General features: G+C 31.3%; 3 protein-coding genes and 3 pseudogenes across 3 annotated transcripts; 1 reads left to right on the top strand and 5 right to left on the bottom strand.

Annotated features, from left to right (window-relative positions):
• Positions 1 to 1,441: 1,441 nt before the first annotated feature.
• On the bottom strand, positions 1,442 to 1,882 carry LOC111024404 (ubiquitin-conjugating enzyme E2 11 pseudogene; annotated as a pseudogene).
• Positions 1,883 to 5,197: 3,315 nt separating this feature from the next.
• LOC148209228 (uncharacterized) lies at positions 5,198 to 5,725 on the top strand. Its single transcript, XM_088117461.1, has 2 exons — positions 5,198 to 5,424; positions 5,482 to 5,725. Exons 1-2 carry the CDS (start codon positions 5,198 to 5,200, stop codon positions 5,723 to 5,725), a joined length of 471 nt encoding a protein of 156 aa, XP_087973587.1.
• A 1,749-nt stretch (positions 5,726 to 7,474) lies between these two features.
• LOC111024393 (ubiquitin-conjugating enzyme E2 11 pseudogene) lies at positions 7,475 to 7,886 on the bottom strand (annotated as a pseudogene).
• A 2,519-nt stretch (positions 7,887 to 10,405) lies between these two features.
• On the bottom strand, positions 10,406 to 10,846 carry LOC111024403 (ubiquitin-conjugating enzyme E2 11 pseudogene; annotated as a pseudogene).
• A 3,165-nt stretch (positions 10,847 to 14,011) lies between these two features.
• On the bottom strand, positions 14,012 to 15,094 carry LOC111024405 (putative calcium-binding protein CML25). The gene has a single exon (XM_088116970.1). It carries the CDS (start codon positions 14,953 to 14,955, stop codon positions 14,368 to 14,370), a length of 588 nt encoding a protein of 195 aa, XP_087973096.1. The 5' UTR covers positions 14,956 to 15,094; the 3' UTR covers positions 14,012 to 14,367.
• A 3,479-nt stretch (positions 15,095 to 18,573) lies between these two features.
• Positions 18,574 to 21,838, bottom strand: LOC111024395 (1-aminocyclopropane-1-carboxylate oxidase homolog 4). The gene is made up of 2 exons (XM_088117914.1): positions 20,866 to 21,838; positions 18,574 to 18,968 (listed from the first exon to the last, which is right to left on the bottom strand). Exons 1-2 carry the CDS (start codon positions 21,796 to 21,798, stop codon positions 18,720 to 18,722), a joined length of 1,182 nt encoding a protein of 393 aa, XP_087974040.1. The 5' UTR covers positions 21,799 to 21,838; the 3' UTR covers positions 18,574 to 18,719.
• Between the last annotated feature and the right edge of the window lie 4,925 nt (positions 21,839 to 26,763).

The following is a 26,763-nucleotide window of genomic DNA, read 5'->3' as shown; positions in this document are numbered from 1 at the left end:
GTTTAGTCATCTTGTTTCTTCTATAGATAAATTGTTATTTTTAGTTAAATTATAATAAATATAGTACCGGAATTAATTCTCACGATTTTTAACTGATTTGTGAAATTTGCAATACGTCACTAATGTTTATATTTCCAGAAATAATACTAATGAGTTTACAACTGAGACAATTTTGTAAATAAGGTAGATTTTGCAATTTTTAGTAAAAAAAAAAAAACTTTACTCACCTTATATTACTTATTGTTATAAAACAATTGACTTATTAAAATGGTAAAACAGGAATAACAACCAAAAAAAAATTATCATTATTCTTTTTAGTTTAGTGGTTATAAAAACTTAATTGAAAAAATGAATCAAATAAAGAATGAAAGTGAAACTTGAACCAAATCTAAATAGCTGTTTGACATATTTGTTTTTTAAAATATTATTTTTATCATGTTATCGAGATAGTAGAAATTATGTTCAATTTTTTCATATTTAAAATATAAAATATAGAAATACATTAGAAAAGATAAAAATTAATATATAGTTCATATATTTATTTCATCAAAGCAGGTAACATATAATATAATATAAATTCCATAAAATTGAAAATAATAATTATACAAAATTATAACATATATTATTAGTCAAGCCGAGCATAACTCAAGTGATTAAGACACCTATCCCTGACTAAAAAGTCATGAGTTTGAACCTCCACCCCCACAAAGTTGTACTAAAAAAAATTTGGATCGTAACATTAGCCTACAAATATATTAAAATAATGTTTTAAATTGAAATTCAATTTTAAAATATGCAACAAAACAAATATTCAAAAAACGTGTAAGACAACTGTTTTTGATTGATTCCTTATTTTCAAATTTCTTTTCCGAGATCACCGTCCAAATACATCTACCAAAAGCAATTCACACACAAATTAAATTTGACACCTGGCTAGATAATAAAATGTAACATTTTTTTTTTTGAAAAATGATAAAAAGAAAAAAATGACTTTTCATAAACCTCAACATTTTGCTAAAAACTACTCAATGTAATAAAAATTAACTCATTAAAATGGTTAATATACTAAAAAGTGGCAACATCATAAAAATTATGATCATTCTTTTAACCTATGTAATTGGAAAAAAATAAATCCAATTAAGGATTGCGGTGAAACTTCAACCAAACTGAAAAAAGATTAACGGCAAAATTAGATATTTGGCAAAAAAAAAAAAAGTTATATAGAAATATAAAATTTGGCTTGGTAATCGAATGAAACATCTTAATTTTCAATATAAAAATGGGAAGAAAAGGGACTTTATTTATTTTTTTAAAATGATAGCGTAACAACTTTGCTTATACATATCATTAATACTTATCCATTTCAAAACAGAGATAAATGATCACATGTCGGTAGAAATTTAATACATGGATTCCTTCTAAAAAATATTATGATTATAGTTTAGTGGGCAAATTTTTGTGTCCATTCACGAGCAATCTTGTCAAATTGAAGCCTATTGTTCTTGTAAAGCCTTGCAATCTCTATTTGAAGCGGATCGTCTGGATTTGGATCAGGCATCATTGAGCAGATTGCAACCAACACACTTGAAAGTGTAAAGGCAGGACTCCAATTTCCCTTGAGAATGTCAAGGCAAATATTACCTTTACTATTGATGTTAGGATGGTAAATTTTAGTTTTGAAGGTAACTTTTGGTGGCTTCATTGGATACTCGGGAGGCAAATATATGGAGAGTTTGAATAAACCTCTCTCTTAAGGGGTACCTTCTGGTCCGATGATGGTTGCCTCCCACTGGTTGCAGTCACTGTCACTGATGATCCCACCGCTGCAGTTTGACGGTGGGTCTCTTCGAAGATCATTATTTTCCTTCAGAATTCGAGCCATTCGGTTATCTGAGTGGCAAGACATGATAAATCAGTAAAAATGAAAATTGGTTGAAAGATAAAATTAGAAGGGTGTGAATTTATTGGTTAGAAAATTCAAAGAGCTTTCAAGGTACAAAATATATGAACCATTTTGAAGGATATTTATAGGTAGCTTGGAAATATAATAGTGGGACGACGGTGGTAGTAAATTCCATGAGAGCCAATTAAGGATGATAAGGGAATTAATATGCACACAAATAGGCAATGCATGTGTGGTAGCCATAAGGACTGAGAATTATGCAATCAATGCCTTCATAAAGAAAAATATTTGTAAAATAGGTGTTTTTTTTCCTTCGAGATAGGAGGAAGATTTGAACATTTGACATTTTAAAAGTTTAGCGGTAATAGGTGAACATTTAACATTTGACCTTCGGAATAGGTGTTTTAGCAACATGAGTTTAGTTCAGCGGTAATTGACATATGTTACTAATTATTATTTTTTAAAAAAGATAAAAGAGGTAAATAATATCTTGATTGATGTCTTAAAAGTCGATATCAATGGAAATGTTGATGTAAATATGAACAAAATATCGACATATCAATTGATATTTTTTGAAAATTTTCTAAAACTAAAAAACCATAAAAATTTTCAAATTAATAAACAAGCATTTCATAGTTTTTAAACCAGTTTAAAATTTTTATTATTAATATTATATCTACATTGATCATATTATTTAAACTCTTTTATATTTCGTCAATTTTTGTACAATATAATTTAAATATCGATTCATTATTTATATCGATGTCAAATCCATGAACATATAAAAATGTTGGTAAAAATATCGACATATCAATGAAGATTTAATATATTGGTCTTGACTAGTTGAGCTTACCATTTCTCTTTTATTCAAATTTTCATTTAATTACCCTATTTGGTTATTCAATTCAAATGAATTACTCAAATTGAATTTAAATTGGAAATGATCTTTGAGATATGTATTTATAATGAAAGATTTTTACATTGCGAGATACTTAATTTATGCAATTGATGTATTTTTGCTTCGAATCTTGTCATTTATGTGTCCCACTATGTAAAAATTTTTCATTATAAATATCGATTCAAGTGAATAAATTATCCATGACGATGTCGGGCAAATTAAACATTAGTCTCAAGGTTCAAACCTGATATTATCGATCACTAATGTTTTGAATTTAGTTTCTATTTGGTCACTCGACTTTCAAAAATGACACTTGAGATTTTATTTCTATTTATTTTCTAAGTTAAAGATAACTATTCGTTGACTTAATAGAAAATTGGCACAACCCCATTTATATTCAACACTAATAAACACAAATATGGGTCAAATGATTTGTCATCAATTCCAATAATTAAACTAGATTTATCGATGTGGTAGTTACTATGTCGATGTGTATTTTATTGACCTCGTCGGGTTTGCTGTCATTTTCAACTCACTCGAAGATGTCTCAAAAGAAGTAGACGACCTTACTATTAATAAAGAACATCTCATTCTCCATTAAACTTAATGGTCATGTCAATTGTCACGTCATTTTTTATTAAATTAATTAATGGTCAATTCAATACAGAAAAATAGAAATCAAAATCGAATTTCAAAGACCAAATAAAAATAAAATCAAAATCTCATTGAATGAAAAATATCACTTTTAAAACTTGAAATACCAAATAGGATAGAAATTAATTCAAACTTCATGAACCAAAGTTATTTTATTTTGAAACCTCGTGAATCAAGGTAGAAATTAAATGAGGCCAAAAAATGTAATTTTCTCAAAAGAGTACTACGAGCAAATTTGTGGGTCCAATCCGGGAGAAGTCTAAAAATGTGCAATAGCACAAGTATCATGTGTATCAACCTCTGATAAATTATTTTTCTCAAGAAAAATATTTGTATTAGTTATTTTGATTTCTAAGTTTTAGAAGTGAGACCGCCAATTTAAACACAATTAGTTACTGTTCTTACTTCGTGTGTTCGAATTTCTAATCCTACGTTATCGAACTAAAAAAAATTTAGAAACTGCATTTTAGTTTATAAGTTTGAATAAAAAAAATATTATTTTACTCTTTACTAATTAATTTTTCGTCCAATCTACTAACAAAAAATTCTAGATTTTGTTTGAACTTGCAACTGTCAAACCTTTGTTCTTATAAAAACAAGACATTTGCTCATCATATAAATAAATAAAACTGTTATGGGATTGGATCCGGCCAAGGAAATGGGCCTCTACAAACCAGAGAGGCCCAAACCTAGTGACAAACTGAGCGAGCCAAGGCTCAGTCTCGACCCCAGCTCGGCGTCGACCAAGGCTCAGTCCCGATCCCGACTCGACCCGTTGGCCGAGCCCACTTTCTCTCCTCTCCCATTAGTTTAGGTGCCCCGGTCTATGAATCCTTGTGATCCAGTGACAATGTATAGATGGGCTCAACGAGAAGGTTCCAGAAGGCAAGACTCCTATAAATGGAACCACTGGCTGAACCCTAGAGGTAAGCAAGTAAACCCTACGTACTTCACTTAGTAATTCTCCCATAGCTTACTTAAGCATCGGAGCTAGTGTGACTGAAGTCACACCAGGTTAGGTTTGTTCGGTTTTACAGGTATCCAATCTCATGATTATTGAGCTTGGTGCACATTTGGCGAGAACCAAAGAGGCCAAATTTCCACGATCAACAAAAACATTATGAGTCAAATTTTTGGTAAAATGATTTTTGAAAAATAATGATAAAGATGGAAATAATTTTATAAAAAAAATTTAGTACTTATGAGTATTTTGATCTACGAGTTTCTAAAAGTCTGATAACGTTTCTATTTTGTGTTTTTTATTTTTTGCAATATTGATTTGAGGTCTTGAGGAAATACAAGATGAAGTTGAATTCCAGCAAGTGCACATTTGGAGTGACCTTAGAAAAATTTCTTGGATTCCTAGTGCATCAACGAGGAATTGAAGCCAACCTTGACAAAATCAGAGCCGTGTTGGAGATGGACCCACCCAGACATTTAAAGCAATTGTAGGGACTCAACAAAAGAATAGCAGCACTCAACAAATTTGTGAGTCGTTCAACAGAAAAGTGTCTACCATTCTTCAAACTCCTAAGGAAAAAGGGGCAGTTCGAATGGACGAAAGAGTGTGATGTTGCCTTTAAGGAGCTAAAGCAATATCTAGGGCGACCCCATTCCTATCAAAATCGATCACTGATGACGAGCACTACCTATACCTAGATGTATCTGACACTGCGGTGAATTCACCATTGGTAAAAGAAGAGGATGGACGACAATCTCTCATCTACTACACGAGTAAAGTAATGGTGGATGCAGAGATTAGATACCCACAAGTGGAGAAATTGGCTCTAGCTTTAATCACCTCGGCTCGGAGGCTGCGCCCATATTTCCAAGCCCACAAGATAACTGTCCTCACCAACCTTCCTCTACGGCAAATCTTACAAAGTCCAGAGACTTTACGACTGGTAAAGTGGGCTGTAGAGCTTAGTGAATACGACATCCATTACAAACCGAGGACTGCGATGAAAGGGTAAGCCGTAGCAGACTTCATAGTGGAATTAACACCAAAAGAACATCAAATATGTAGTATCAATCCACAGCTAGGTGAGGAAGAGCAACCTTGGACCCTTTACGTGGACGGGTCCTCAAATCTTAAAGGATGCGGGACAAGACTTCTACTAGCTTGCCCAGATAAGAAGAGATTCGAATATGCACTACTGTTTAGTTTTCATGCATCCAACAACAAGGCTGAATACGAAGCTCTGTTAGCAGGACTGAAGGCTGCCACGTACATTGGGGTCATGAACATACTGATACTTAGTGATTCGTAGTTAATAGTAAGTCAGGTGAAAGAGGAGTTTCAAACCAAAGAGCCACATATGGCAAGGTACCTTTCCCAGGTAAGAAACCAGCTCGGCCGATTCTCAAAATATGAGATCAGGCAAATACCCCGTGTCCAAAATGTCAACACAGATGCGTTAGCCCGACTAGCTGCAACCTATGAAACCGACCTGGGAAGAATCGTGCCAATAGAAATTTTGCCTGAGCCGAGCATAGAGTTTCAGGAGGCAATGGATATCGACGAATAAGAGCAATCCGAGGAGAACGGGATGAGCCCTTTGACTAGATATTTAAGAGATGAGACTCTACCTAATGAAAGGATAAAAGCCCAGCAACTCCAACGACGGGAAGCTAGGTATGTTCTTAGAGATGGAAACTTGTATAAAAGAGGCTATTCTTTACCACTCCTAAAATGTTTAGCACCAGAAGAAGCTGACTACGTCATGAGAGAAATACATGAAGGTATTTGTGGTAACCATTCTGGAGCACGATCTCTAAGCCATAAAATCGTTCGACAAGGATATTATTGGCCAACCATGCTAAACGATGCGGCGCAGTTTACTAAAAAATGCGACAAATGTCAGCGGTTTGCAACGATACCTAGACAACCACCTGAACCACTAACAAGCATAATGAGTCCTTGGCCTTTCGCCCAATGAGGAATAGACCTCATAGGACCCCTCCCACAAGGAAAAGACCGGACCAAATTTGGAGTAGTGGGAGTTAATTATTTCACCAAATGGGCCGAAGTGAAGGCCCTAGCTACAATCACCGAGAAAAAGGTCACTGACTTTATCTGGAGAAATATAATTTGCCGCTTCGGAGTACCATACACCATTATCAGTGATAATGGAAAACAGTTCAACAATGTGGCTTTTCGAGACTTTTGTAGGGAGCTAGGCATTAAGCACATTTGCTATTCGCCAACACACCTTTGGTAAAAGCTCAACGGGTTGGAAACCTTAGATGATACAACCAGCCAACAAGAACTCTCAAAATGGAGATCTTGACACTGTCATGCCATTCACCATTCATCTCGAGAGTAGGGGCCACTGTTATGAGATTGGATCCGGCTAAGGAAATGAGCCTCTACAGACCAGAGAGGCCCAAACCCAACGACAGACCGAGTGAGCCGGGGCTCAGTCCCGACCCCGGCTCGGCGTCGACCAGCGGGCCGAGCCCACTTTATCTCCTCTCCCATTGGTTGAGGTGCCCCAATCCATGAATCCTTGTGATCCAGTGATGATGTATAGATGACTCAACGAGAAGGTTCCAGAAGGCAAGAATCCTATAAATGGGACCACTGGCTGAACCCTAGAGGTAAGCAAATAACCCTAAGTACTTCACTTAGTAATTCTCTCATCGCTGACTTAAGCATGGCAGCTAGTGTGATTGAAGATTTAATTATCACCATTCTTTTAACTTTTAATGATTACAAAGATTTAATTGAAAAGAAATCCAATTAAGGACCAAGGTGAAACTTCAACCAATTTGAAAAATATTGAGAGCAAAATTAGATATTTAAATTTGGCTAGGTAATCAAATGTAACCTCTTAATTTTTGATATAAAAATAGGAGAAAAGGGACTTTATTTATTTTTTATTTTTTAAAAATGATAGCGTAACAACTTTGGTTATACATATCATCAATACTTATCCATTTCAAAGCAGAGATAAATGATCACATGTCGGTAGAAATTTAATACATGGATTCCTTCTAAAAAATATTATGATTATAGTTTAGTGAGCAAATTTTTGTGTCCATTCACGAGCAATCTTGTCAAATTGAAGCCTATTGTTCTTGTAAAGCCTTGCAATCTCTATTTCAAGTGGATCATCTGGCAACCAACACACTTGAAAGTGTAAAGGCAGGACTCCAATTTCCTTTGAGAATGTCAAGGCAAATATTACCTTTACTATTGATGTTAGGATGGTAAATTTTAGTTTTGAAGCTAACTTTTGGTGGCTTCATTGGATACTCGGGAGGCAAATATATGGAGAGTTTGAATAAACCTCTCTCGTAAGGGGTACCTTCTGGTCCGATGATGGTTGCCTCCCACTGATTGTAGTCACTGTCACTGATGATCCCACCGCTACAGTTTGATGGTGGATCTCTTCGAAGATCATTATTTTCCTTCAGAATTCGAGCCATTCGATTATCTAAATGGCAAGACATGATAGATTAGTAAAAATAGAAATTGGTTGAAAGATAAAATTAGAAGAGTGTGAATTTATTGGTTAGAAAACCCAAAGAGCTTGAATGTACAAAATATATGAACCATTTTGAATGATATTTATAGGTAGCTTGGAAATATAATGGTGGATGGTGCAGTAAATTCCATGAGAGCCAATTAAGGATTATAAGGAAATTAATATGCACACAAATAGGCAATGCATGTGTGGTAGCCATAACTACTAAGGATTATGCAATCTATTTTCCAAAAAAAAAAAAAAAAGATTATGCAAATCTATTTTCCAAAAAAGAAAAAATTATGCAATCAATGCCTGAAAAATATTTGTAAAATAGGTGTTTCTTTTCCCTACGTAAAGTAGGAAGATTCAAACATTTTGACCTTTCAAAAGTTAAATAATATCCTGCAATATGAGCTTAGTTTAGTGTTGCACATGTCACTGTCTAAAAAATTATAAGTTTGAATCTCCCCATTTCGATCTATTGTTATACTAAAAAACAGAAAAAAATGGTAAATAATATTATGATCCAGGTTTTAGATGTAGATATTAATGGAAATATTGATGTAAATATGAACAAATTTTTTTTATGCAAGTTTTCATTTAATTACCGTATTTGATTATTCAATTCAAATGAAGTACTCAAATTGAATTTAAATTAGAAATGATCTTGAGATACGTATTTATGAAAGATTTTTACGTTGTGAGACACGTAATTTATGCGACTTATGTGTTTTTGGTCATCAATTCCAATACAAATATTTTAAAAAAAATTTGATTTTTGCTAAGATTTTGATACGTTTATAGATCAAATTAAATTAGATTTATCGATGGGATAGTTTTTATGTCGATGTGGATTTTAAAGACTGAATAAAAATAAAATCAAAATCTCACTAAATATAAAATTTCACTTTTAAAACTTGAAATACCAAATGTGGAAACAAATCCAAATCTAAAATAGAAATTAATTCAAACTTCAGGAGGTAAAATTATTTGATTTTTAAACCTCGTGAATCAAGTAGAAAGGGGAAAATTTCTAGTCCTCCGTAGAGAACTCCCATACTACTCCCTCCTAAACTGTGTCATGGGTAAAGAAGTTCTATCATTATTTAAATAAAAATATTTTTAATTTTTATGTGGGACCCGTATTTTTAGAGGTAAAATTGATACAATTTATCTTACTTTCTCTCTCTTGAATTAATGGTGTATTCTCTCTTATTAAATATTATTATATAAATAAAAATATTTTTAATTTTTATCGAATCTCTTCATTTTTTTCCCTTTTTCTTTTTTCGTTGTTATTATTATTATTATTATTTTGTTAACATCTTTAACTTTCTTTGTTTAGTATAATAAAGATATGAATTCAAACCCACAATTTTTTGGTCGGGATATATACCTCAATCAATTAAGTTTTGCTAAGTTTACATTTGATAGCTAGTAAATGGGACCAAAAAAATGTAATTTTCCTAAAGGAGTACTACGATCAAATTTGTAGGTCCAACGAGAAGTCATTTTAAAATATTCGATAGCAACAAGGATTATGTGAATCGACCTTTGATTAATTATTTTTTTCAAGAAAAATATTTGCATTAGTTATTTTTCTATTTCAATTAGATCATAGTTCAACTAGTTATTGTATTTATTTCTGACTAAAAAGTCGTAAGGTTGAATCTCTCATCCTATATATTGTATTGAAGAAAATTTAGAAGCTGCATTTTAAGTTTCTGAGTTTGAATAAAAAAAATATTTTATTCTTTACTAATTAAATTTTTGTTCAATCCTTTTAACAAAAAATCTAGTTTTTGTTTTAACATGCCACTTCAAACATTTGTTCTTATAAAAACGTGATATTTGCTCATGATATAAATAAATAAAACATTATGGGTCAAATTTTTGGTAAAATGGTTTTTGAAAAATAAGGACAAGGATGGAAATAATTGTTTCACTTACTAGTTGTTTTGATCTACGGGTTTTTAAAAGTCTAATAAGATTTCATTTCTTGTTATTTTTTTTAATAAAGAAAAATATAATTGCATTTGTTAAATATTTTTTCTTTTTCCTTTTTAAAATCTTGCTAAAAACTACTTATTGTAATAAAAATTAACTCATAAAATGGTTAATATACTAAAAAGTGGTTAACATCATAAAAATTATCATTATTCTTTTGACCTTTAATGATTATAAAGATGTAATTGGAAAAAAAAATAATAAATCCAATTAAGGACGAAGGTGAAACTTCAACCAAATTGAAAAAATATTAACGGCAAAATTAGGTATTTAGCAAAATAAAAACGTTATATAGAAATATAAAATTTGGCTAGATAATCAAATGTAACATCTTAATTTTCAATATAAAAATGGGAAGAAAAGTCACTTTATTTTCTAATAATGATAGCGTAAGAACTTTGGTTATACATCGATCCATTTCAAAGTAGAGATAAATGATCACATGTCGGGATTCCTTTTTATGATTATAGTTTAATGAGCAAATTTTTGTGTCCATTCACGAGCAATCTTGTCAAATTGAGGCCTATTGTTCTTGTAAAGCCTTGCAATCTCTATTTCAAGCGGATCATCTGGATTTGGATCAGGCATCATTGAGCAGATTGCAACCAACACACTTGAAAGTGTAAAGGCAGGACTCCAATTTCCCTTGAGAATGTCAAGGCAAATATTACCTTTACTATTGATGTTAGGATGGTAAATTTTAGTTTTGAAGGTAACTTTTGGTGGCTTCATTGGATACTCGGGAGGCAAATATATGGAGAGTTTGAATAAACCTCTCTCGTAAGGGGTACCTTCTGGTCCGATGATGGTTGCCTCCCACTGATTGTAGTCACTGTCACTGATGATCCCACCGCTGCAGTTTGACGGTGGGTCTCTTCGAAGATCATCATTTTCCTTCAGAATTCGAATCATTCGTTGATCTAAGCAACGAGACATGGTAAATCAATGAAAATTAATATTTTGTTGAAAGATCAAATTAAAAGAGGTGAATTTATTGGTTAGAAATAACCCAAGAGCTTGAATGTACAAAATATATGAATCATTTTGAATGATATTTATAGGTAGTTTAGAAATATAATTGTGGGATTGTGTAGTAAATTCCATGAGAGCCAAGGATGATGAGGAAATTAATATTCACACAAATGGAAATGCATGCGTGGTAGCCATAAGGATCAAGGATTATGTTGAGATACTCGTAAATGAATTACTCAACCTATCAACTTAAACTTTTGGATTGATTATTTTGATCGAGGTTTTAGATATTATATTAATGAAAATGTTGCCGTAAATATGAACAAAATATCCAAATGTCAATTAATATTGTTTGAAAATTCTCTAAAAATAAAAAAACCTTAAAAGTATTCAAAATAATATATAAGCATTTCACAGTTTTTAAACAAATTTATAATTTTTTTAGTAGAACATGTGGTGGTGGAGGATCGGATTCACAACCTTGTCAATTACCCTGAGCTATATTCGCTTTTGGCAAATTTAAAATTTTTATTGTTAATATTATATCCACATTAATCATAGTATTCATACTATTTTATATTTCGTCAATTTTTTGTATGATATAATGGAAATATAGAAATGTTGATAAAAACATCTACACATCAATAAAGATTTAATATATTTATCTTGAATTGTTTTTTTAGTACAATAAATAGGGTGAAGATATTTGAACTCATGACCTGTTGGAGATATTTGAACTCATGACCTGTTGATCAAAGACACGTGTCAATTACGGTTGAGATAAGATGATGTTAAGCAGTTGAGCCAAGTAAGATATATTTTTTTATCCAACTTTTCAGTTAATTGTCATATTTGGTTATTCCATTCAAATGAATTACTCAAATTTAATTTAAATTAGAAATGAACTTGACCTGCGTAGTTATGAGGAAATATTTTTACATTGTGAGACAGGTAATGTTTGCAATTTATTAAATCTTTAATTTCTCATGAGATTGTATCATAAAGAATGATGTAATTTATGTCTCTCATAATGTAAAAATTAATGTCGAGCAAATTACACTTTGATCTCGAGGTTCGGACCTGATTTCCATTTGTTCCTTGAAATTTTCAAAACCAACATTTTAGATCATTGATGTTTGAATCTAGTACAAATATATCTAGAAAAAAAATAGTTTGTGGCTAAGATTTTGATAGGTTTATAGATCAAATTAAACTAAATCTATTGATGTGGTAGTTAATATGTCGATGTCGATTTTATTGACCTCGTTGGATCCACCTTCATTTTCAACTCACTCGATCGAAAACGTCCCAAAAGAAGTAGACGACCTTACCAGTGAACATCTCATTCTCTGTTAGATTAGATCACTTGATCATATTAATTGTTACGCCTATCTTTCATTAAGTCAACCATAGGGTAATTCAAATTTAGTGACAAAATAGAAAATGTTACTTTTGAAAATTGAAATAGCAAATAGAAACAAATCCAAATCGATTGAATCGAAATTAATTCAAACTTAAAAAGAACCAAAATTATTTAATTTTTAAATCAGAAATTAAATATACCAAAAAAAATGTAATTTTCCCAAAAGAGTACTACGTGCAAATTTATGGGTTCAATGCACGGGACGTCATTTTAAGAATACATATATACATCTTATTTCGATGTAGAACCTATAGATACGTAGAAATGTTGATAAAATTGTCGACATGTTTATAAATATTTAATACTTGGTTATGGCGCTGATGTAGAAGCTGAATTTAGTTTAAAGAAAAAAACTATTTTACTCTTTACTGATTAATTTTTCGTCCAATCCTTTAACAAAAAGTCTAGATTTTGTTTGAACATGCCCCTTCAAACATTTGTTATAAAAATGATACATTTGCTCATAGGGTCAAATTTTTTGGAAAAGATATTTGTTGTCCCTAAATTTTCACTTATGAGTTATTTTGATCTAGAGTTTTCAAAACTTTGATGAAAAAGATAATTGCATTTGCTAAATATTTTTTCTTCTTTACTTTTTCTTAATTGAAAAAATAAAGAAGCTTGATTTTTTTTTTAAATGCTTTTTTTTCCCCAAAATTTTTATATAATTTTGGAAACATAAAAGATGAGAAATAGGGTTCCGCTTGTTTTCCAATGGGCGGCTGCAGCCTGAGCAGCATTTAATATTATAATTTCTTTTTTTTAATATATAACAAATCGATCGGTTCGGTAGGAAATAATATATCCGACCAAACCAACCGACTTTGAGTCGGTTTTTTCTTTTGAAAAATCAAACCGATTTCGATCGATCTTTTTGTTAAATCGACCGACCGACCTCGATCGGTCGGTTTTGATTGATCGGCTCGATTTTTCGTCTCTCAATGCTCACCTCTAGTATAAACTTACGTAAAGTCCCCTCTTGCTATTAAACAAGAAAGAACATAAATAATTAACAAACGTTAAAATTCTCAATAAAATTGGAAAGGAAGAACGAGAACATTATCAAACACACCTTTAATTAACACATAAAAGTAACATTATCAAACATATTAAATGTTGAAATTTTCCCCCTTCTAACATTGATGCACTAAAAACTGAAAATTAATTATTTTTATAAAACAATTGACTCATTAAAAATGTAATACACAAATGATAACATCAAAAAACTATCATCATTATTGTCTTTATAAAAACTTAATTGAAAAAATAAATCCAATAAAAAAATGAAAGTGAAACTTCGACCAAATTGAAGAAATATTAAGAACCAATTTGAATTCTATTTATCCACTTGAATCAACCATTTGACATATTTGTTTCTTTCAAATATTTTTATGATGTGGTAAAAATTATTTTTAATGTTTTTATATTTTAAATTTGAAACTTTAAAATACTGAAATATTAAGAAAAAAAAGATAAAAGTTATAATTAAAATTGATAAATATATTATTAATGTTATAAATTTATTTCATTTTTATTAAAATTAAAACTTTCAAAATATAATATATTATAAATTATATAAAATTATTAAATAAGAATAATACGAAATTATAACATATACGTTATATTAATCAATGATATTTTAGACAGTAACACTAAATATAAAAATCAATATGAAATACATATAATACGAACTCTTTATACTCTTTTTTTTTATTATTATTATTGAAACTTATTTTCGTATCACCAACCAAATGCACCTAAATGACTAAATTACAAATTTAGTCAAATCAAAATATGACACCTGGCTAGTTAATCAAATGTAACATTTTGTCCTTTTTTGGTTAAAAAATGAAGGAAAAAAAAAGGGACTTCATTTTTTTAAAAAAATCAAAAAATGATTATAAAGTCCCAAAGAAAAAAAAATATTATGCAGTGGAAGAAGATGTAATATTTCGTCAGAGAACAGAAAGAAAAAATCTCCGGTCTGGCGAATTGGTATGCACATTCCTCAGGCAAACCGCCGGCCGGGCGACGATGCTCAGTCGCCGGCGACGGCGACGGAGAGGCCCGTGGACATCATGACCTTGAACTCGTCGAAGCTGATCATTCCGTCGCCGTTGCTATCAACGGCGCTGATCATCTGCCGGCAGTCGTCCACCGTGCAATCGTCCCCCAAACTCCTGAGCACCTCGTGCAATTCCTCGGCCGAGATCGATCCGTTGCCGTCGATATCGTACACCGAGAACGCCTCCCTCAGATTCTCCAACAGCTCCTCCGGATCGATCTCCTTGGTGTTCAATTCCACGAATTCGTTCAGATCGATGAACCCGTCGCCGTCCGCGTCGAATTCCTCGATCATCTTGGCCAGATCCTCCTCCGTCGCGCGGTGCCCTAGGCTGCTCATGATCGAGCCTAATTCCGCGGAGGAGATCTTCCCGTCGCCATTGACGTCGAATTTCTTGAAAACCTCCTCGAGCTCTGCGATCTGAGACTGAGATTGAGACTGCTGCGAATTCGCGGAGGAGGATCGAGATCCAAGCCTGGCGGAGGCGGTGGAGACGACGATCGGAGATTTGATGGAGGCGTACGACTTCTTTTTGCGGTAGAACAGAGATCTGAATCCCATGGTTGATTCTGATCTGCTGCGAATTAGAACAATCGAATCGAATCGAATCAATCAATCGAGAAGAAGACAGATTTCAGAGGCGAATTGAAACGGGAGGATTGAGGATGAACGGGAAGGAGAAGGGAAACATTTCGAGGAACTCAGGGGATTTGGGGGATTCGGAGTTTTACAGAGTGGGAATTTCCAAATATATATATGATTGGATGTAGAGAGAGAAAAGCTTAACGAATGGCTCCAATGGAGGAAGCCATGGACGATGAATTGAATTGAATTTGTGTGTATCATGAAGCTTGCCACTAATTGAGGTTCACATTTATTCCTAACTTTCCATTTCATTCATTTTTTTTAGTTCATATTTGGTGGGTGAAGCATGCCTCTCACAGACACTATCACATGTGTATGAATTTGATAACTAAATGATAAATCAACCTTTTTATAGTATTACATAAAAAAAATATAGACATAATATTAATATCAATCGCTTTTAACTTATTTTAAAACATGTGTGATTATTAAAATGTGTGCTTATTCCAAAGAAAAATAGTTCTAAAGAAGTGTCAACTAGAGACCGATTAACCTATAGAATATAAAATTAATATAAAATTCCACTTTATTAAAAAATAATATAAAATTAATAAATTTTCAATTTACAAATGTGATGTTTGCCTTTCGCTAGTCACACTAATGGAATTTTAACTCAAAAAATGTTTTAGAACTATTTTCCAAAGATTTTTTTACCTATTTAAATAGCATCAAAGATAGTATCTGATTTGAGGGCAAGGTTACATGCTTCGAGCATAACCGTAAAATCTCCCCTGAACTATTTTCTTATGATTTAAAAAGTTGGAATATGAACAAGTTTACTTATTACATTCAATAATTATTATAATTTCTAGTTGTATTATATTTAATTTAAGAATATCAAGAATTTTGAAATTCAATTAATAAAATAGTGAATAAAATAGTGTCATGAAATTTTTTAAAATATATATTACTTAACCATCCCTAAATCCAAAAGCAGAGTTTGGTAAATTTAATTCATATATTAGATATCTAACATTATAGGAAACTATACTAATTACACTCTAAATCAGTAACTTCATCCCAAAGTGCCGGCAGAAAAAGTGGTTTTATTTATTAAAAAAAACTTTTTTTTTCAAAAGTCATCCCAAACACACTATAAATCTCACCCAATTTAAAAAAAAGATAATGCACCCGTTTTAGATGGACAATCTTACTAAAGGTATATTTTCTTTTTCCTACTATTTTTGAAACGTTCATTTTTTCCATAAGTTGATGCAAACACGGACCACCAATCAAATTTCTTAGTCAGGTAAAGTTTTAGTCTTTGAAATTAAAAAATTAATAATGATTTTTATATTTATTTTTGTTTTCCTTTTAACAAAGGAATAACGTGGGTTTTAGGATGTGTATATGTTAACGTGCACATATATTGGAACCATATAAATTGATTGAGGTAACTATTGAGTAAGAACATATTAGGTGGCAAAATAATTAATGGCAATGACTAATATAGTTATTTCTTAAAAGTTCAAAAATTAAAATAGATATTTTGAAAATTAAAAGGCTGAAATAGTAATTTTAAAAAAAATCTATAGATTAAAATAGATATTTGAAAGGTGAGGACCCAGAGGAAACAAGATTAAATGAAATATTTCCCGTCAAACCATTTTTTATAAATTATTTTCTTAATTCAAAATTTTCGTCCACGTGATTATTTGGCATGTGCTTGGCATAAAAAATACCATTATTATTAGGGTTGAGCGTCGGTCGAGATCGGTTTTTTACCAACCCCGATGTCGAAAACCGACATAATCGGTCTCGGTCGGTCGGAGACTTTTTCTTTTTACCTCTCTGTACAAACCCGACGTTTAACCGACGTTCGATCGGTCGATTTGGTCGGTTCTTAGAAGAAATCAGCGCTGTTCAAAATGAGTGCTGTGTGATTGAAATGAGGGAAGAAAAATAAGAAGGGTAAAGGGAAGAGTCGAAGAGAGGAAGAAGAAGAACATGGAGGAAGAAAGAGAAGAAAGGTGGAGAGAGGAAACATGAATGAAAAGAAGAAATGGTATAAGAAAGAGAGTGATAAGTAAAAAAGAAAAAGAAGTAACGAGATAAGAGGGAGAAATTAAAATTGAAGGAATGGCTACTAAAGAGCCACGTAGGTTGGAGAAGAAAAATGGGTGAAAAGGTAAAATATAATAATAAATAAATAAAAGTATATAAAAACTTATAGATTTTTTTTTTCTTTTCAATTTTTCCACCCACGTGGCTTTCTATAAGCCATTCCCTCTTTCCTTTCAATTTATTTTTCCCCATCTTTTTTCCCTCTCTTTTTCTCTCTCCTACCTTCTCTCGTTTCTTCTCTTCACCTCTTACCCCCTTTCTTCTTTTGCATTCCATCTACTCTCATTTACCATTTTTTCTTTGTTTCATCTCTTACAGCTCTCTCATGGAATGCTCGAATGGAATTTTATTATTATTATTTTTTAATAAGTCGGTCGGTTCCTTTGATATTGGAAGAGTCGACTAATTCATCTTTTAAACCGACCGACCGACGTCGGTTCGATCGGTTTTGATCGGTCGGATTGGTTTTTCGGTCTTCTATGCCCACCCCTAATTATTATTTCCAAGTGAACTAAAAATGGTAAGAAATTGTTGGGAAGATCCAACTCCCTCTTGTTAAAAAGCCTTTTCAAAATTCAGAATCTTCAGATATTGCCAAGTAAAATAATCAAATCAAAATAAAATTAAACTATGTTAAATTAACTTTGGATCATTTTAGAATATTTTTGTGTAATTTAAAAAAAGTCACCATTGAGATTTATATTTACAATTAAAAACCTTTTATTAAAACAAATTTACAGGTATAATTCATGAAACTTAGTGAATGAAGAAATTCATGTTAATATTTTGATCAAAGAGAAATACAAACGTTTAAAAAGTAATCATCATTAAAATGAACAAAACTTGAAATAAGGACTGAAATGAAAATTTTGAATCAGACCAAAATAAACCTTGGCACCAAAAAATTGGCAGCCAACAACACATAATTGGTTGTAATATAAAGTCATGGTTTGGTTATTTCAAGATAACAACAACAATATATTGAGCCTTAGGCCATCCAAAGTCGAGTACTCTCTTTTGTTCTCACTCCTTCATATGCATTGAGAATTTTTCTTCCCTAAAAGTAAAGTTTTGAAAATTACAATTTTTTAGTTGGAATATATGTTGAGTTATATTCAGATTAATATATTAATTTGTTTTTTAGTGGTTGAGATTTTTATCATGTGATTTCAATAGAGAAATTATTCATCAACATTCAAAATCAAAAGATGAGCCCGTGCCTAAAGCAATTGGGGGAGCTTGCTTTTAATTTTTAAAACAAAATTTATATATTTTATAACCCTATTAAGGCCTTCGTCTTATTGTTGATTATTTAATGAGATTCTCAAGAGTATAAGTAAATCCTCCCATCAATGTGGTTCTCTTGCCATATGTCCTTGATATCATAATTGATTGTTTAAAGAGTAATACAAAACTTAGTAGACACACCTTCGAAAATTGAACGACAAAAAAAAAAAATACTCCAAAGGATTAAATTGAAAACAAACCATATTAATCAACCTGTCCGATTAATTTAATCATCACTACACTAAATTCATGAAATAAAACTATCATATTTGCAAAGTTGTTTGTAACATACAAACATAACATGTGAAATATAGGGAGAGTTTAAGAATTCAAACTCTGTAATGGTTGGGCAAAGATTTGCCGTCCAGTTCCTTATTGAAGAAGCGTGTTATGTAATCATTGTAAGTGAACTGCCTATAAACCGCGGGCGTGTCCCGCGAGATTAGCTCTGGGAATGGGCCGTACAAGTTGTCTCTGATTCGAGGGTTGTAGAAAACTGCGACTGATACTCGCGCTTCTGACTTGGAATTTGCCAGAACCCTGTGCTCCACGCTCTTGTACACGTCATTTGACGCAATCTATTTAAACCATTAAAATAATAAACGAATTTAATAAAATAATTGTTTCAGAATCGAGATGCTGAATATTTTAATAGGTCTGTCAGAATCTAATTTATGATTCTTTTAATATTTGAATTGTTGTTCACCCTATTCGAGAGATTTGTAATGGTATAAAATAATGTAAACTGAATATTAAATACATTATTCAAACTTGAATAGATAAATATAACTAACTCATTTATAAAATTTAGCTTTAAATATAATTTCAGTCTATATACTGTATATATATATATATATTTTTAGTTACTTTCAAAATATCTATTTTAACTAATATACTTTAATTTTATTTCATTTTAGTTCCTATACATTTAAAACGAGTGTTTTGGTATCTGTATTTTTAAAATGGACTATTTCAATCCTTGTTTGTAAAATTTTTATATAAATTTCATATACAATAGAAATCTTTTAGGATAATCTTATAGCTATATCTTAAGAATTTTTGTAAAAGGATAGAAACCAGATAGACATTTTGTAAATACAACTAAGATGAATAAAAGTTGAAAATATAAACGCATAAATTGATGTTTTGAAAGTATAAACACCAAAATGAACTAAAGTCGAAAGTAGAGTGACTAAAATAATAATTAATTTATATTATGATACTTTCTCAAGTTAACTTTATCCAAACCAAAATAGGCATTAAGTCCGAAAATTAAAACAATTCGTTTATGCTATGAAATATATATAAATTTTTTATCATAATTAAAAAATAGATATTTTTTAAAATTAAAAAACCAAAATGAAATGAACTTTTGACGAGATTGGAACCTATTTTAGCCATGCTTTGTTCTATTTGGGATTCAATTGACAATTTTGAAATTGAATGTGGGATTTAATTAAGTTATAGAATTAAAATCAAGATAATTATGTAGTAGATTAAAATTATTTTTTTTTTAAAATTGTATAATTATTGTCCACCGAAAAATAGTTAAAAATGGTGAGTCAATAATAATATCTCGACTAGTGGGTTGGAATTCCATCTCTCTTTATCTGATTTTTCTTCAAAGCTTACGCTCTTATTTTCTTTGGTAGGCAGTCAATGCTTGACTTTTTTGGCTGCTTGAAAGCTTCACACTTTCTTGTGTTTATTATTTTAATTATTGAGTTATGTTTTATCTTTCTTTTTTTATTTTGTCAAATCTATATAAATTTTTAAAGAAAAAATAGTGCATAATGATTTGAAGGTTTTTTCTTAGAGTTCAAAAATCTTTTCATCATTCTGTCGTATGTTCAATAGTAACATTTTGTGTTAAAGCATTGTTTGGGCAACTTTTTTCTAAAACAAGTTTTAATTATTGTTATTCTAAAATAAACTTTATAAATATTATGCTCAAATAATATTAATGTTACTCTAAATTTATAGGTTGGTTATATTTTTTGGATTAAAATATCATTTTGATTCTTCGATTTTTGTTTATTTTCGTCTCTGTACTTTTAAATTATAATTCATTTTAGTCACTGTAATTTCAAAAAGTTCATTTTAATAGCTCTATACTTTTAAGAAATGACTCTGTTGGCAAACTTTCAACACAAATTCTACCTATATTAAAAATCATTTAATATAAAATCATTGTATTTTGTGTGTTATAAAAAAATGAGATTAAAAATATAATTAAGAACAAAAATGACCCCTTTTTTAAAGTCTCTGATAAAAAAGGAACATACATAAATCAAAAAATAAGTCATCAAAATAAGTCATGAGAAGTAACAAAATCCAAAATAGTATTTGTGAGAAATAAAAATATATTTTGCAAATAGTTTCCAAACAACTTAACTCGCTCATTTTTTTCTAAAACAAAAAAAAAAAATTTTCATTAAAAAAAAAACCGAACCCATCCCCATAGCCAGAAGTTACCTGAAGCAAGTCCCCAATATTGATAACAAGAGCGCCGGCGACTGGCTCCACATCGACCCAACCGCCGCCGTGCCGGATCTGCAAACCGCCGATATGGTCCTGCAGCAACACCGTCAAAACTCCCGGATCCGTGTGCGATTTAATCCCCACCGTCAGATCCGGCTGCGGACAGTATGGATAGTAATGCCCAACCATCATCCTCCCTTCTCCGTACGTCGCCTCCTTCAGCCGCCCCGGGCTGAGCCCTAGCCCCTCACACAGCACCTCCTCCAACAAATATCCCAGCCGCTCCGTCTCCGCCGCCCACTCCGCCACCGCATCCCGGCAGATCGCCGGAATATTCTCCGTCGCCGCCGCCACCGGCCCCAGCCATATCTGAATCGTGTCCCTCCAGCTCGCCGCCCTCGCGTTGAACAGGTCGATGTTCGACAGGTACGACACTCCCGTCTCCACGTCCCTCCGGTAGTACGGCGCCTTCGCCTCCGCCGGGAGCTCGTGGAAAGCCCTAACCGAAGCGATTATCCCGTCGAGGACTCTCTGCGGGACTCCGTGGTTGACGATCTGGAAGAATCCGAAGGTCGATGAGGCGCGCCGGATCTGGTCGACGATTGAGGGGCGGAGGTCAGGGGAATCGATGCCGGAGAGGTCGATTGTCGGGATGGCGACGGCGGATGGGGATTTAGGGCTTCGCTTGAGATCGGAGAGAGTTTCCGGCGGGTGGATGAAGATGCGAGGGATACGATTGACGCCAGCGTCGAGAAGGCCTTTGACGCCGGCCTTCGATTCGTCGAATTGCTTCAATTCCGTGGCTCGATCGAAATCGGCGCTCATGTTTAGGATCTGAAATTTCTTGTTCGGAGTTCGATTAGGGTTTTTCGAGGGGGCGGTGACCGGAAACGCAGAGAGGGGATTTGAGTAGCACAGGCTATGCATTGCAGAGGACGAAGAAGGAGAGGAAAATAATAACGATTATAATTAAATATAAAATATATATAGGTAAATTGAATTATGATTTAAAATATAACATATATTTTGATATATTTTGTATTATGTCTAACAAATTTTTAAATTTTAAGAAAGTGTTAACAAGGTTTCTAACTTAAATTATTGACTTTCAATTAAGTGTCATGAATAAGAATCTATTATTAGATATAAAATTAAAAATTTGACCAATAGAATTTAAATTAAAAGTTAACAGATAGTGTGATACAAGAAAGTTTAAAAATTTTTTAGACATTTTTTATAATTCGAGAATTTCGTGTCTAACTTAATAGATAAACCACTTATTACTATTTTAAAATCGATGGTTGAAGTAGATTTAAGCCTAGCTCAACTGTATTGAGTTCAAAACTTTACTCTCACAATGTTATACTCAAAAGAATGAAACAAACAAAGTTGATGATTTGATCTCTGGCAAATTAAAAGAAATTAAACTTTGCAATTTTTTCCTTATTTTTGTCTAGAAAAACAATATTTAGGTGCCATGGGATCAAGATTCATATTTTAATGTCCACCATTAAATTTTTAAAATTAAAATATTATTTTGGTTTCTATACTTTTAAAAAATTATTATTTTTGTCCTCATTTTCAAAATTTTAATATAAATTCAACCTATAAAAGAAACTCTTAAATATAAAGTCATTGTTACATTTTAATAAATATACTAAGTGTAGTATCGTGTTGAAATTGTCATTAAAAATGAGATTAAAAATAGAATTAAGTGACCAAAATGATTTATTGGATTTATCGAAAGATTAATACTAATATTAATATTTTTTATAATGCTACAAAAATGTATAAACACAAAACAATGTTGGTGAAATTAAGATTAGCGGGAAGGTTGGACACGTCACTCAATAGATGACAATGTGATCACGGCAAGAAAGGCGAAATTACGAAAATCGGTGACCGTAGTAATTTTATTTTCCATTTGACTTTTTATAGTAGATGACTAGTCCATGAGATTTGTCACATATAATTTTTTAGTTTTCTCTGATTGGATATTAAAAAGAAAAAAAAAATTACAGGTTTTGAATTTTAAATTAAGTATCACAATTAAAGTATCTAAATCAAACAACTCTATAATTTCTATAATTTATTTAGAGAAATTGGTGTGGATAACAAAAATCTTTTATCTATTTTAAAATATATCACCTATTTTTAAAATTTCTAAATATAGTAAAAATTTTCATTTATATGAATAGTATATCAGATAATCATATAACTAGTATATTAGATACTCATATTAGTAATATATTAGATTTATATCACATACATATTGCATAGATACTCATATCAGCAGTATATCAGATATATATTTTATATATATTGCAAGTATATCAAATGTATATAACATACATATATCTATAGTCAGATATTTTATAAATATATTATAGATATTTTACAAATATATATCATTTGGGTAAAGTTATCATTTTAAAATTGGACTTTTATTTTTTTAAGTAATGTATTTGAAAAAAGTAAATGTAGTTGCTATTTTGCTAATTTTACTAAATGTTTTTGCCATTTTGCAACTGAGCCATTTATTTATATATTAAATTTTTACATATCGTCTCTTCCTCTAGTCGAACACGAGTAAGATAATATTGGGATAATTTGGTCCTGAGTGATAGGGGCAAAACTATTGTGGCTAGCAAGGTCATGCATCTCGCCCCCCTCTACAACTCCACAAGAGTTATGTCTATTATTGATAGAACTTTTTTACGAGTTATCATTTTCTTTTCTTGCTAAAGTGCTAGTGCTCTCCTTATCTCTTCTTTCCATATATTCAATAAGGGAGTGTTATAGTATCGGAGTGTGTTTTGGTACAAGAGCGCACCCGTGTTAGATTTTCTTTCCTAGATGTATCAATTTTTACCTTAAACTTTCAATAATTTCAAATTGTAACTTTCTTTTTAGTACAATTCATGGGGGTGGGGATTCGAACTTTCAATCTCATGGTTTGATATATTTACCTTAATCTGAACTATGCTCTCATTGGTCATTAAAGTTTAGGAGTATTAATTTATTAAATTATTTATACTTATGGAGTATATATATGATTTTTATTTAATTTTTAGTTTTTTGAAATTTTAACCAATTTTAAGAAAGCAAATATCAGATTTTAGAAAGCTTTTTCTTTTTTTTTTTTTTTTTGTTTTTTGTTTTTACTTTAAAGAAGATTTGGTTACGAATAAGATTTCAAGAAATGAAAAAGTAGGTGAGAATAGAAAGAAACTCTTTTTTTTTTTTTCGAAAGAGAAATGTAGAAAGAAACTAATCAGAATAATTATGATTATGATTTTTTTTTAATAGAAACATTTTGAGGGGGTCTCTAGAAAATCATTTTGATACATAGGAATAATTTATAACGTGTACGTTATAAATAAGGAACATGAAAAGGACATTTCACAAATTGGTACACGTGTCGTGTACTAGGGTTTTAGGCAGCACAGGGAAGGGTAATATCGTAATTTCAACTCCCATAAGTTTAAAAGCCAACATGCGACCTGAGCCACAGACCAGACTGTTTTGTCTTATATCCATAGTTGAAATTGTAAGCATAATTAGTAGATTTCCTCATCTTCTCCCTTCTAAGTAAACGTACTTTAGGGAGAATAGGGTCAGCACGAGCAAGGCGACCGCTTAATGTCGCTGTTCTGGAAAGAAATCATATTTTTTCTATAATATATAATATTGATATCTACTTAATTTAGTTTTCAATTATAAATTAAATTTAAATTCTTAAATAATTTACTTATTAAATTTTATAATTTTTTAAAATATTAAAAATGTACACTACTGAAAAAAACATCCACAATTAACAAGGTCTCTCAATTTTGATTGGTTTATATTTCAAATTTGTTAACATCTTTTTATTCATGTTCCTTTCAAATTTCTTTAAACATCTCAACCCATTAACATAAGTTCGGTGGGAGACCTTTCCTATTTATTTATCTTTTTATTTATTTTTTTCACCACCAAAACTTTTCTTATCTAAAAAAACTGGATAAATATATTAGTTACACTATTTTTAGGTTGAATTCTCACCCTCTCCCTCTCTCTCACCCTCAATCACTCTCAAATCTCAAATTGTCATCTTGACATTCTATGTGGTCTCAAAAGATTATCAATTTTTAGAGTAGAAATTGAAGTTTTTATTTCCTCAACTCAACCTAACGACCTCAAAGTTTCAAGTTTTTTTTTTTAAAATTCTTTTACTTTTTTCCATAAATTATTTCATATTGTTGATGGCTCAAAACCTAATATCTAAGATTTGTTTAGATTTGCTTACTTAGAATCTTAATATGTCTACAATAAAATATGGATATGGATATGAAAAGCTAGAAGAAAAGAAGAGGAGAAAAAAATTGAACCTCAGGTGCTCTCGATAAATTTGTAATTGGAAGTAAAAGTAATAAAAATGATAAATAATAGAAGAAAGGATAGGTATAGACAAATCAAGAGATAAATTTTCAAAATTAAGATTAATCGTATTTAAGATGAGCTATGCCACAAGAGAGATTAAATGGATTAGTCATATTGTTTATTAAAAATGATATATCAATGAACTTATATTATCAAAATTTAATACATAATTTTGCATCTCAAAAAGTAATAAAAAATAAAATTTACATGATATTTTTCATAGTAAGGCCTCTTAATCAAAGTTTTGTCTAAGGCCTCGTATAATCTCGAGCCGCCCCTAGGAAGAAACTATATCTAAAGCAATCTGATCAAGCTAGGTTACTCAAAGAATCTCATCGTTTTTTAGGACTGATTTGAAATGATAACTAAGTTTATAGTCTTTCGGATTCTAATTTACTCATTTATAATTTCTTTAGTTAAATTTTCAGTGGTTAAAAAAAAAAAGACCTCCGATTGTAGTAGCATAGTTCACGGTAATTGGCGTATATCTCAAATCAAGAGGTTGCGAGTTTGACTTCCACCCCACTAAAAAAGAAGTAGTTTTTGAAATGATGTAATTTTGTTTTTTTTTTTTGAAGGAAAAGGGAAATATCATCAAGCAAAAGCCTCGGGGGCTAAGGAGGAAGGGATATTACCCTTTACAACATCTAAAAGCCACAAAGGGAAATTGGTAAACCATGAGACAATGGGTAAAAAAAGAAAACAAGTTTTTGCCAATAAATGCGCAGGCTTGTTTCAAACACGAGGAATGTAAAGGAGTGAAATAGCAAAACTTTCCACATCCAGCAGCCAATTTACCTCATCTTCGATGGTAGAGATTTCTCATTGAATGAGCTCTAATAGCAGCCAAACAGTCGGGTTCCACTGGCAAATGGTGGCAATGCATGGCTTGAGCAAGACGAAGACCTTCGAGAATGACATTAATTTCGGATAATGAACGGGTAGGAAAATCGAAGATGCGACAATAATCTGATTGCTATTGTCGCGAAGGATGATGTCAAGACATGTTGATGAGATCTGACTATTACAAACGGAATCGACGACAATTTCATCTTCCTACAATTAGTATTTTTTTTACTGCATTTGCTTGAAAAAAAAATCTTAAAATAAAACATTGTATAATATACTTTGTGCTAGGGGTAAATTTGTGCAAATAAAATTTCAGATGGTATACAAAACAATTAGTTTACCATTTTTACAATATCTAATACTTTTTAGTCATTTAAATGTGTTGCTCTTCTTTTCGCGCTTAGATAGAGAATTTGGATTTGAGAGGAGTAGATTTGGGTAAGTAGGCTGAGTTGCAACCTTGAAGAATAAGTTTTGGGTTATTGTCAAAATTTATAAGTGCAAAATGAATGGTCAAACTCAATAATGCATTTTAAAAAATAGTCAAACATATCAGATATTGTATAAATGGCTAAGCGATATAATTATGTAACAAATTAGGTATATATGCTTAATTTTAGG

This window comes from Momordica charantia, assembly GCF_013281855.1.
Source record: "Momordica charantia cultivar OHB3-1 chromosome 9 unlocalized genomic scaffold, Mcharantia_2.0 BLBB01000009.1, whole genome shotgun sequence".
NCBI classification, from domain to species: domain Eukaryota; kingdom Viridiplantae; phylum Streptophyta; class Magnoliopsida; order Cucurbitales; family Cucurbitaceae; genus Momordica; species Momordica charantia.
The sequence above is the reverse complement of the archived record's forward strand: the minus strand, read 5'-3'. Positions and strand labels throughout refer to the sequence as shown.